This window comes from Ostrea edulis, chromosome 1, assembly GCF_947568905.1.
Source record: "Ostrea edulis chromosome 1, xbOstEdul1.1, whole genome shotgun sequence".
NCBI lineage: Eukaryota > Metazoa > Mollusca > Bivalvia > Ostreida > Ostreidae > Ostrea > Ostrea edulis.
The window spans coordinates 88,160,742-88,174,741 of NC_079164.1; the positions used below are offsets into that span (position 1 = coordinate 88,160,742).

The window sequence follows — 14,000 nt, forward strand, 5'->3', positions numbered from 1 at the left end:
GCAATGATTTCAACAAACTTTAATCTGCACCATGTCAGGAAGCTTTCATGGATTTTTCAGCTTTTCTGGTCCCGAGTTCTTGACAAGATTTTTATATGACCCCACCCTATTTTTGTGATTGTCTCCCCTTTGAAGGGGACATTGCCCTTCATTTCAACAAACGTGAATTGCAAGGATGCTTTTTGGCAGGTTTGGTTGAAATTGGTCCTGTGGTTCTGGAGAAGAAGTTGAAAATGTGAAAAGTTAGATGGACGATAGTTGTTGTCGGTTCCATTTTATTTCCATGCAGAATTACGGGTATTGTCCACACTAGTGGGCCCCCTTCCAGGTATCTGGCTAGCTGCACACATGGCAGATCTCCATTTTTCCAGTCATGAGGGTCGGCAGTAGAGAGCTTCCATTCTCTACAATCTTTCTCCGTCAGCTCTCTCCATGATAGCATTGGCTGACCAACTCTACGTCTACCAGGAACTTGTATGTTGAGAGCGCACTTGACTACACTGCTGGATCTGACGTGGCCATACCAGCGAGTCTCCTTTCCCTTAAGACAAGGTCAAGGATACCAAGCCGCCCCAGCAATTCAGTTGAACCATCAGTGGCCATATCTTCTGGCTTGAGATCATAAAAGCATAAAAAACGAGAGGCCCATGGGCCTAGGATCGCTCTTCTGATACATTGTAGAAAAGACAAAAATTCTCACTAACCAAGATTCATCAATTAACAAAGTTTGATGATGTTAAGTCAAATAGTACCTGAAAATTTAAATGTAACTGTCCAAAAGTAGGTCACGGTGACCTGCTTTTGGTCGACACACTGAAGACTCAAGATGCATCAACTGACAAGTCAAATAGTATTCAAATATAGCAGTCAAATTCCAAAAGAAGGCCACAGTGACCTACTTCTTGGTCGACACACTCTGAAGACTCAAGACCCATCAGCTGACAAAGTTTGATGATTGTAAGTCAAATAGTATCTGAAATATTCAGATATAGCCATCAAAATCCAAAAATAGGTCACAGTGGCCTACTTTTTAGTCAACACACTCTGAAGACTCAACATGCATCAACTGACAAAATTTGATAATTGTAAGTCAAATAGTATTTGAAATATTAAAATATAGCCGTCAAATTCCAAAAGTAGGTCACAGTGACCTACTTTTTGGTCAGCAAACTATGATGACTCAAGATGCATCAACTGACAAAGTTTGATGATCCTAGCTTTCATAGTGTCCAAAATATGCATCTAAAATTGAAAATGTGAAATTTGAAAAATTCAAAAAGTAGGTCACTGTGACCTACTTTTTTATATAAATGTTTCGAGGCCTCTAGATGCATCAACTTACAAGGTTTGATGATTCTAAACCTCTCGGTATCTGAAATAACAACCTAAAATGTATTCATAAATGATTAGCCATAAAATTCAGAAAGTAGGTCATGGTGACATACTTTTCACCTGACGCAGTTCAAGGTCCCATGATCCATCAACTGACAACTTTTGATAATCATAGGTTCAAAAGTGTCCAAGATATGCATCAAAATCCATTTAATAATAATTACCAGCGAAATTTAAAAAAGTAGGCCTCAATGACCTACTTTTGAGACAACATGATATTAGGTCCTAAGATGCATCAACTGACAAAATTTGATGATCCTAGTCCTTATACTAAGCAAAATATCAAAGTTTTAACAAAACAAAATTTAAGGTCAACTTTGTAGTGACCTCAAGACCACACCCTTTGTCCCAGGATGATGCCTTGAACAATTTTTTATCTACAACCTATCCTCATGCATATGTTTGATGATAATTTGCCCAGTGGTTCTTGAGAAGATTTTTTAGCAACCACTACTTTTGTTTGCATTTTCCTAATTATCTCCCCTTGCTAAGGGGTCACAACCCGTTTTCAAACAAATGAAAGCCCTTGGGCCAAGGATACCCTGTGACAAATTTGACAAAAATTGGCCAAGGGGTTCTTGAGATATAGCCCTTTTTCCAAAACGTTGACGCACACCGCAAGCCAGACATATGGCCACATGATTAGCTCTTTGAGCCTTCGGCTCAAAAGAGCTAAAAAACCAACTATACATTTGTGCTTGACTGACTGTTGCTGTAATTAGTCTCACCAACTAAAAAGTTTGTTCACATCTTTTCATAAAGAGAAATTTTGCAGACTTCAGCCAGAAATTTATAGGCATATTTACCTGGTTTCCTCAATTTCAGGAGCACAAGTTATACATTGACATATTGTATCTCTGCTATGTAATAATTTGGAGGAGCAGGTCAAATTTTCAACATAATCCAGAGAGGAGAGACATGCACCTTTTTAAAGCTGGTCCTACACTGTTTTGGTACCTGTAAGCAATCTGGGGATGATGAGAGTTTTGACATGTTTGCTCTACACCTATTGTTCATCCCTATATACTATATATGTATGTAAAACATGAAATACATATCACAAATTTCACTCTGCTTAACTGACCCGTGATTGGTTTCTACTCCCCAACCCTTCCCTTTTCCCCCTCATAACCTTTAGAAACCTTTCATCTGATCATAAATGCTGAACAAAAACAATATTTAAGGAATAAACAATGACTTTATTTGATGCTAGTTCACAAATACTCTCTATCACAAGTGTCTTTCTTAGTGTTCACCATGCATGTACTTTCCCCAGGAAATCTCCTCATCAGGGGACAGGTCCATATATCCCTGGGAGCCAGGGTTTGTTATGGGACAGTGGAACAGACTCCTTTCTGCACCACCTTCCCAGGGGAAAGCCTGAAAGGAGAGGAATATGCATGTGTAACTCAAATCAGAAGATTCATACAAAAGTTATTTAGAATTCTTATGATATACATTGTACAAAATGTTTAGATTTGAAGTGTATAGTTTTGTTTCAAATTTAATTCTCTTATCAACCAATTTTGCATCATCTCTTGAAAAATGAATCTTCACTGATTGGTTGAAATTTTATAATCAAAGACAGAATGAACATAAGAGGCTCAGATTTTCATAAGAATAACTTGTGCACGATTAGTATATCAATAACAAGTAACTGTACTTGAAGATAAAAAGAATAGTCTAGGAATTTAAGGCACAAGCCTTGTGTACATAACAAAGAATTATGAATGCTGTATCTCATCAACTGACGTTAAAATTTTGAAATTATACCTTAGCAAAGCATTGAAACAATATATATTTGTAAATGACAAAATAATATTTGAAAATTTTCAGTTTGAACGTGTCCCTATCCTTCGAAATTCTAAATGAGTCATTGACATACAGTGGATCCCTGTCATGTTTTTAATTTTATAATAAAATAACGTAATAAAAGCTACCGGTGAAATAAAAAAAAACCCCATCACGTAGAAATTGTATTCTCTGTAATAAGGGGTTAATATGTTTTATTCTATTTCCTTCAATTTGAATTTATTTCCAGCTTATCTTAAATGTCCATACTTCTGCATGTTCCTATTCTCTCTTTTCTTAATTACTCATATCTGTATTTCACACCAATTTCTTAACTTTCCCTTTCTTACAAAATGCATGAATGTAAATTTCACTCAAGAAGTCACTCATTTTCAATATTTGTACATGAAATCACAAAGCCTGAAAGCAATTATTTATTTCCTCATTTAGCTATAATATTTTTTAATAACACTGTTCAATACACAACTATAGTATTTATCAAATAATAGGATACATGCCTCGGATGTTTATTATATGATCATGTTACAACTCTGTGGCCGGATTTACAGAGGTGCAAGAAGCTATGTAAACGCCAAATGTTTTGTGCTGTTGCTTGTAGAAAACTGTTTTCGTGATCATTGTGCCTCGACTTATTTACGAACTGCATGAATTCCCTACTATGCTAAAATGTTTCTGAGTTTCTCCGAGCTGTGATATTGTGAAATTTGATACTCAATTCAATCATTCATCAATGACGTTCATACAAGGTATCAACTCATTAAATCTGTCTTTAAAGAGTGATCAGTCAGGTGTCCCTAATCCTTCAAATGATCTCCGACACCCCTGATTATAAGTGTATCTTGTCTTAATTAACATTGTACTTTCCTTTTACTATGATATATTCCACTCCGGTCTTGTCTATTAAATTATTATTTCAAATCGTCAAAACAAACATGAAGTACCTATTACTGGTACACAGGGAGAGGGTTTGTAGTACTATATCTAAAAGGGGAGGGACAGTCTACACGAAAGTCTATAATTTTAACAAACAATCTGGTGAAAATACAAATTTTACCAGACCAATCAAGTTTTACCAGACCTAGCTTTATTCAATAAAATTAAATTTATGGAATATCAAGCAACTGTAACAAATAAATAAAAAATTATCAAATAGTATCAAAACATGAATGAATGCAGTGTATAATGTGATTAATTGCACAAAAGGAAAATAATTTAGGGCTGTGTGGACTGTGCCAAAAATTTCAGTACCATTTCATTTGTTTACAAATTCTAGATTTCGGTTTGGATTTTACACACACCAAAATCAACAAATATGGTGTCCGAGTGATATGCAGAACATGTTGATTTCTATGCAACAGAGATTTAAATCACTACTGTGCTTGAAATTAGCATTTTCATTACTCAGATACCAAAAGAATAGCGTCTGCCAGATCAATGCAGTTTATCTTTACATGAGATGTAACATTTCTGTCAGTGATGGAGTGAAATTAACATTGTAGATAATGATACAAATTAGCAAGCATATCTTATTATCATAGGGGAAAACATTCTAACACTCAGTCCTGTATCCATATTCCCCCCCCCCCCCCCCCCCCAACCAACTTGACCTGAATTTCAATGGGAAAAAAAAGATGATCCAGTGACTTTCACATAGACTGAGGGGGCTCTTAAGTTTTGAGAGTTCAATGTTGAAAAAAGTCTAAGGCGGCACTTATGGGGTTTGGATAATTTACAGTAGAATAAGGATGACCTATCATTTCATGCAGAATTCAGGTCATCTTCTTCACTGGTTCTCTTGAGTCTAAACATGACCTTATATTTAGTATAAATTTCCTTATTACTGCAGAATCATTAACTGTCATGTATTAAAATTCTTATGGTTGAAAAAAGTAAGTATGTTAATACAGTGATTTTTCTACATTTTTTACAAGGGTCCTGTGGCTTTCAAATTGGGAAAAATTGTCGACATTTCAGTCAAATTGGGAAAAATCAATTTTACCATAAATAAGTTTTAAAATAATATCAAACATTATAATTATTATCTTTATTTTACACATCTAATTTTCTTTAACCTTCTAAAATTTTCAACTATTATATCCAAATCATCATTCCCAAAACTCTTTGTTAAGTCTTATGTATATAATTTACATTGAATGTTTATTTCTTTCAAATACGTTTTCCTTTCATAATTTTATTATTGGGAAAAATGCAAGCTAAATTGGGAAAAAATTGGCAATTTTTAGGAGGGGAAAGGGCCGAAATTCGGACCCAAAATGGGCCTTAAAAAATCACTGTAATAGGGACTTGATTTTAATGTTGAAGACTTGTTAAATTTCATTGTTACAGTAGTTAAGTTCCTATCTTTGGTGGGGAACTTGCTTTATATGGCTAGATCTTGAAAATAGAAAAAATTCTTCTGAACATTAAAGATTCTAAGTATCTCCTCTTGGATGGCACATGGCCTTTGAATTTAACAAAATCAAATCACCTTGAAGGCTTCACCCAAGAAAACTTTGTACTAAGTGTGGTTTTGAAGAATTAGAAAATATGGGAAAATCAACATCAATGTCAATTTTAACAACATTTGTCTGTTGAAAGACCAAATTTTGATTTAAAAAACTGATTTGAGCATTTAGTTCAGGTGAGCTAAAATACACAAATCAACCACCAGTGTTACCACAGCACCCTCTGACAGCCTAATTTTCTCTCTCTGTGTAATGCATGCAGTAGGTTTAATGTAATCCTCCGTACCTTCTTCCTGATGCGAAGATGGGAATATGGAACAAATGGATTTCTTTTTCCATGTGATTCATCCATCTGCTCATAGATACGTGTCAAAATACAGACAGGAATACCCAAAAAGAAGGAGATGCTATTCCATTTTCCAATCTCTGAAAGACAAAATCCACACTTGTAAAGTACTACTACACTGTCTTCTGCAACAGGACTTATGATATTTGATTTGGTTTCATACGTAAAGTTGGTATAGCTTGACAAAATCCAACAGCTTATTTAGAATTTGTAACAACTTCAAGCATTATGAAATTCAAAACACCTTTCAAATGGCAGAGTTCTAAAATCTTTGTAGAAAAATTATAAGACAAAGTGTATTTGATACAGTTTTACTTTGTGAAAAAAAAACACCATGCTTGCAGGTGGAGCACTGTCTTAGTCTGCACTCTTTCAATGGTGAATCATACTTCATAAGGTGTTTTAATGAGCCATTAAATAAAATTTTGGTGTAATGAGCTACCTTGAAAAATAACTATAGTAGAAATTACAAACTTATATATATATATACACACACACATACATTGACAAGGCCAAAATAAAATATATGTTTGTTTCCCCTCACCCCGACCAGGTCAAAACTAAGCCCCCCCCCCCCCCCCCCCAAGTCAAAATATTCCCCCCCCCCAAATAAAAAATTTTCCCCCCAGAAAAAAATTTGGCTTCGAAATTCCCGGTAGTGTTTTTTGAAGTCTCTGGATTTATTAATCAATTCAGTGAATGAATCAAGATTGGACAGATGGGAGGCAAGATCGCAGTGTTGTCTACTGTCTGTATCTTTTAGAGTTGAGAATTCAATTATAAGGAATGAATTTAACCTTTTTCAAAAATATTTTATACGTAACAATAAAAATTAGTTTGGGGCAGTTTATGTTTTTTATATGCTAAGTTTGATTCTATATCCAGTTTTTTTGTTGAAATCCAAAAATTTGTTCTAGTCAAACTATGATATAGTTGTAATAAATATGCAAAGTTTTGATTTTCTTGATTTTATTACCAGTTTTATTTGTTACAGATTTTCAAGGAAGGCAAATATCCTGATATTCATGTAGACAATAATCACCTAAAGAGACTATTGCATTCGGAATTTGGAATCTACACCTTGTCATATGATCAAGTTGTCTGTCAAATAACGTACTAATCAAATTTATTAGGGACAAATGTGTATTGTATTTATCCACTTGCATTCAATATTCGAAAAGTCTTGAACAGTAGCACTTGAGAGCAAAAGGATTCATGATCTAAATTTATCCAATTTGATGATAGCATAAAAAATCTATACTTTAAATAGTGGGATCATGTGTATAAATTGAACCATACATCCATATTAAATGCCCAATTGAAAAATAAAGTACCTGTCTACCTGGTCTGTTACATAAACTAGACCCAGGGGTGGGAAAACAGACATCCTTTTAAATGTGGCCCAATCAGAAGTGCAAAACGAAACCTGTGATCACTGACGACTTTATCCAAGTCAATAGAAAACTCATTTATTACATTCTTTCTTTTTGCACTCTGGTAAATTGTTGTTGCCACACATACCGGTATTATCAGAGTGAATCAAAGATCGGATTGAAATTAAATAAAAGCGAACGCTTTCTACATTATCCCAATGTTGGGATTGAAATCCATGCAAGGACCAGATAAGGGTGTTAAAATTGCTAGTCCGAATTTGTTATTTGATTAATTACTTCGCAAATACCATCTAAATTTAAAGAACAAATTGTATATCCCAGTGTAAATATATCCTTGAAACACGAAATACATAACGAATAGAACCAAAAATTGAGTATCGTTATACTGCATGGTGTAGCGAAGGCTTATGACCTTGAGGACAAGAACTGAAGCACGTACGAATTTTCGTTCTTGTGTGTCACACAATCAAGTTTCATACCATTGTGTGGATCTCTTCCGGCTACCTTAGGAAGAAACACCTCTGATTTCTTCAGATTTGGGTCCACTTCAGTAGCGAAACGTCTCACAAGTGGCTTGCCAACACCACTAGTCCTTCTCAGAACCTGCGCCATTTTCCTTTCTTGTTGGTTCCGATAACTCAGCACATCGATCCCGATTAAAAACCAACCTATTTTCTTCAACCAAAGAACAGATTTAAACACAGTGTTTACTTTATCTAAGAATATGCATGTAAAAAAAGGGGGGGGGGGGCTCCAAGGTAAGCTTTTGGAAAATAAAATGATAAAATATTCCGAGTTCGGAAACTTAATTTTGTCACGCAACTGTAAAAGACTACGTATGTACATGTATTATAAACAAATAATTTTTCTCTCTTTATATCTTTTCTATAAATCACATTTTGAAAAATACATGTAGTTCTATTTTCTACATTTTTTGTTCGATTCACTGCAAATATGGCAAGCTTAAGAAGATGTATGTTGTTGTTGTTGTTTATTAGTCAAAAGCAAATACAGCTTATAGACATAGCTACACTGTAGTAGGCCTATAAGTATTTGTTCCACAACTGTGCCGTCATCGAGCTGATGAAACGCTCTCACATAATACCCTAACGTGAAAAACCGAATGAAGATGCTAGCTTACGAGAGTGTTAGGAATATAAGAAAGAATAGGTCTTAAATCTTATGGGGGCGGATCATGATTTTTTGCTAGAGTGGAGAATGTGCGTGAGAAACGAGAACAAACTCTACTGTAGTAAAGTTATGCCTAACTAGTATGTGCAAATGTCTTACACCAGTTTGAACAACAAACAGACACCAAACTCGTGCTTAACTTCCCTCCCCAACAAACGTGTATACAATTTCTATACATGTATACCATACGTGGGGGTGGGGGTGTTCAATAATATTTTTATTCAAATAGCAACGGTCAATGAAATGATTCAAAATAATTAAATACGATACATGTATATGTATATAGTGTCTGTAAGATGACTATGTACACACAAAACCTAAGGATAAACTTTACATCGTATCAGTCGTGCATTTATTATACGTAGTGTGCTAAGTTTACTATATTATCATTTAATTTCACCATACGCTTATAAGCGTATGGTTAAATGAAATAATAATAAAGTAAACTTAGCACACTACGAAAGGCTATTAGTATCATGTAAAAAAAAATATATATATATATATATATCACATTCCATTATCTCGGAATTACGAGAAAAGATCTCGTAATTACAAGATAATCATTTCGAAATTACGAGAAAATTTTGATAGCCAAGTTGCATAACTTATGGATAATCTTGGAAACGTTTAATACTATTTCCCTCTTTGTTGATTGGTCAGCAAATCGAAATGGTCTTATTCAAAGAGTGTGTGAGGCACATATTGTCGTCCTGGGGCGCGTTTTTACAAAAGAACTTACGACTTACGGCCAACTTTACATACTGGAATTTTCCAGTTTATTGTAAGTTCAGTCACTCCAAATGGAAAATATCTTTTTTACAATGTTGAAAATTAAGCCTAAAAAAGTTTTACTTCATTCACTCAAAGTAATAACAGTGTAATACAACTTAAGACTTGCGACTTTACCGTAAGTTGTTTTGTAAAACGGGCCCCAGTGTCGCATGATTTAGGAATGCTAAATACCTATAATAATTTTCGTTCCGGGTTATCATTTACGTTCCGGTCCGCGTAAGTTTAGTTCCGGTCATAATCACACTTTTAGAAATTATGAAATGCATATGTTTACGCACATTTCTTGTAGGTTTTATTTCTTATATCGGGTTATATCAGGGCCGTAAATTACATGGAGGCGGAGGAGGCAGCTGCCTCCTCCAACTTTTGAGACAAAAAAAATTAAAATTTAAAGTTCATTAGAATTTATGTTGTTTCCAATAACTAAGAACATGATACCTCCCTTAAAAAGCATTCCAAATCTTTCTTTTAGAATGAGTTAGTCAAGTAACATCTTAGAAGGCCCTAGAATCAAGGATTTTGCACGAAACGTGTTCAGTGTGCACAAAATGTGCTCAGCGTCTGGGGGCCTGGGCGGCCCCCAGACCCCCGCCTAATTTCCTGCCTCCTCCAAATTGAAGGTTAATTTACGGCCCTGTATATAATAATCAAAGACTAATATCATTAGAACCGGAATATTTATATGTCTATTTTTGTGTTTTCAAAATTTGTCAGATCAACAGGTGTTTATTCTCGCTTTATTACGGGGGTTTGATCTCCATTTCAAAGGATTGTAAATTGGAGGTGTGAAACCTGTATATATGTAGATAGAGTTACACACACACAGAGAGAGAGAGAGAGAGAGAGAGAGAGAGAGAGAGAGAGAGAGAGGAGAGAGAGATCTGTGGTACTATTCCTGTACATGCATGTTACTAAGAAAGTTAAAAAAGATACATACACTTAAAGCGCTAGATAGGGTAGTCTTGTTTGCAGGATCCCCCCCCCCCCTCCCCCGGAAAATGCTGCGTAGGGTGTTGTTTTTCCGATATCGGAAAACGAGACAGGTAACATAGAACATTTACGACTGCGTTATATTCGGCATCAATCTTGCAATCTGAATTTTAATGATTTTTTTCCTCTCTATAGTAATATATAGTGAAAATAATTACCGGTGTAATACCTTTACTATAGCCACCACCATGAAATATTACCGAGATTGCTAGAAAGTGTGTTTTCATTGGTCAAATAAATCTTGCGTCAATTGATAAATATGCAGTGTTTGATTCATGAAAACGAGCGAATGTTGTAGCAGGTAGCCACGGGTTTGTCACCTTCGCTAGCCAAGGGTTTACGATCCGCTCCGCTTCTCTACAAACCCTTGGTAGATTTTCGTAGCTTTGAGTGGCGCCCTCTAGCGGATGGAGAAAACAATCCTGTTTGGATTACATCATGAGTATCCAATGAAAATGCGTGTTTCAGCTACTGTTGAAAAGTTGTTTAGAAATGGCTGCGCTCGTTGTTTGTGTAGTGGTTTTGATTTTTATTTTACAGCCTTGGTTTCGTAATCTCTATTTAGCTAGTTTTGCTGGTATTTCAGTATGATAATTCTATTTACTTTGAATTTTCAGTTGTTACTTACGTAAAACCCCTTTATTGTTGGTTGTTTTTAAGTTAGGTCATGTGTTGACATTCCACATGTTGTGTTCTGATTGGCTAAGTTAGTCTCAGGATCTTTGATATTTATTGGCTTCTATTTTTGGGCCTAGCTAGGGTATTTAAAGCCGTGTTCGTGTAGTTTTCTTCACTTGGGTTGGGGAACACGACCTCATGGTTAGTTCCTCTTTACTGTGCAGGAAAACTTCATGGTTTATCAGCACTATTTCATCAGTACCTTTGTGTTAGGAAAATCTTATGATTTAACAGCACTCTAGGTCTTTGCTTTAGTTGCATGTTTTTCATAAGTTAGTGTAGGAATAAGCTTAGGATGTAGGTTTTTATAACGTTTAAGTTTCCCCTTACCAAGTCCAGCCTGGTCTAAGGATATGTAGATAACAGGTGTAAATTCTAGAACCACTATTTATTATTATTTTGCCCTTTATATTTTTGGTGTTGTTTATTTTCTGGGTCAGTTATTTTTAGAGCCCAAACTTTACCTTATTGTTGATAGTTCAACTCTAGAGTGTTAATAGTAGAGTTCATATTGGGTGATGTAGCTCATCTCTCTTATATTTTCCACCTCACTGGTTTATTTATAGAGTAGGATTTTTGAGCATTTGTCTAAGTAAGGAGGCCCAGTAGGGACATACATTTTTTTTTTAGTCTTCTGCATTCCTGCCATTTTTTTATTAGTTAATTTTTCATGAACTTCTTATCTATTTATTGAGATTATTGTTGTTCATTTGCTAAATTAAATCATATTTCTGATATAACTTTATTCGTTTCTGTGAAATTTCCATAGACTTTACTACTTGTTATATTTTGATCATTACTATTATTTGTTATCATTTACAAAGGTTAATTCTCACTTTATTAAACTTATAAAACTTTAAACAGTGTTTTCATTTAGCGTTGATCATAGTTCAGAAATCCCCTTACCTGGGTTGATCTTTGATAGCTGGAGGTAGAGTACCGCTATAAGCCAAGTTGGCTGGTAACTTTAATACTTAATCACTAAAGAATTCTACTTCCGGTTACATTTGAAAATGGCTTCGCTCAGAGAGTAACGCAATGTGGTATGCAAATCATTCAAAATATAAATAATAAATTTAACTATCTCTTAATTGCATACTTGAAAAAGAAATCAGTGAGAATATTATTTTAGAAATTAAACATGTGTGAACCCATGAAATATATGTAGGCGTTGAGTCTACGTCTAAAAATAACCCCTCGTGTGTAAGGTGAATTCCAAATTGAGGTAAATAACTCTGACGCAACTGTCTAAATCTGGGATAGATAGAACATAAAACAACGAATTACAAGAGATGTTTGATATTAAACTCATGGTACGGTACTATAGTAAATAAAATGCACTTCTTTACGCAGATACGAGTCTAAACTGCGCACGTGGCATCATTGGTTTGAATATGTATTTGATACACGGCCGAGTGACAGTTGTAGGTATTTAAATTTCTTTGTTTTGCACGTGATCAAAACTGATCATACGTGGAACAAGCTCTTGCGTATCGAATCAGTTTAGATATCTCACAATCGTATCCTATCGCAACATAGTGATTAACGTATTGCAACGTATACGAACGTATCTGCACATACACGATCGTCCCAAATCGGGAACCCGAATCGTGATGATGGTATGAAATCGAGGTCCAATCGTGAACATGATTGGGGATATCTTATCAAAACGTAAGAAAAAGATATTGTATAATGCCTTGGATCTCCAGACGCACTCAGTATGGATATTTTAATCATTTGCTGAGTGAACTTGAAGCTGAGGACGAATTATGATTCAAACTCTTCCTCAGAGTGGAGCCAGATATGTTTCGTGAATACAAACTCAGAGACAGACCGAATGCCAGATTACAAAGAAATGACACATGGTTCTGAATGGCTTTGGAACCTGGATTAAAGATAACCATAACACTTTGGTATTTAGCAACAAGAGATTCATATACAAGTCTAATGTACGGATTTCGAGTTCTGCACAGAGACATCCCCTATTTCATTATTGGTGTTAAATGACGCCTTCCCTTTCAGGCGTGCTCATGAAATTATTCTCAAGATGGAACTTAATCAGTGAAGAGCGTGTAGTCAACTATAGACTTTGTAGAGCAAGACGTGTTATAGAAAATGTTTTTGAAATACTCGCTAACAGAAGGCAATGTCTTTTAAGTCCCATGTCCCAAGAAGCAGAAACAAGGGCTAGAATATGCACAAATTGATGAGATAGCGATTTCTAAATCTCCAAAACAGAAATCTTGATCGAGAGGACAATGATTAGTATGTGGTCCCAGGGGCCTGGAGAGTTTGTGCTAACATTACAAGGTTTGGACAACACTGTTGGATGCAATCGAGCAACTAAGACAGCAAAAACACAAAGACTGTACCTAAGAAACTACATGTACTACAATTTTGCAATAGGGGCGGTTCCTTGTTTCTTTTTGTTTTCTCTTATTACCCTTCTTCCTTGGTGGCATTTGGAGTTTTGACAAGGTTTAGACAACTTGATCTATAATTCAACGCCTACATTCATTTGTCGTACAAACTCAGTTCAATCCCACTGTATTCGTATTGCACTTGTCTTCATTCGCCTGTTTTCGTATCGTATTCGCATCAAATTGCACTACATTCCTTTTTAATCAAGGAATATTCACAGTAACTCTTAGGACACTCGAGGTGACTCATAGGACATTCTCATTGTCACACGTACTACAAAGTTTCACGAGTGTCCTGCGAATGTCCAAGATTAATAATGAATATGTGCACAAGTGCTGTGCGAGTGTCGCGCGATGGTCTACAATTGCTCAAAAATCGTACTGTGGCCACAATTGTTTTGAACATGCTCAAAAGAATCACCACGTTTGCCGATTTGCTGCGATGCAGGAAGATAGTCAACAACTGTCTCTACGATAAAACCGCGAATTACTGAGACTTTTGAATTCTTACGCTATCGTA

General features: G+C 35.4%; 1 protein-coding gene across 1 annotated transcript; it reads right to left on the minus strand.

The window, feature by feature from the left end:
• Positions 1-2,570: 2,570 nt before the first annotated feature.
• Positions 2,571-8,104, minus strand: LOC125672605 (cytochrome c oxidase subunit 6A2, mitochondrial-like). Its single transcript, XM_048908804.2, has 3 exons — positions 7,889-8,104; positions 5,956-6,095; positions 2,571-2,772 (listed from the first exon to the last, which is right to left on the minus strand). Exons 1-3 carry the CDS (start codon positions 8,019-8,021, stop codon positions 2,638-2,640), a joined length of 408 nt encoding a protein of 135 aa, XP_048764761.1. The 5' UTR covers positions 8,022-8,104; the 3' UTR covers positions 2,571-2,637.
• Between the last annotated feature and the right edge of the window lie 5,896 nt (positions 8,105-14,000).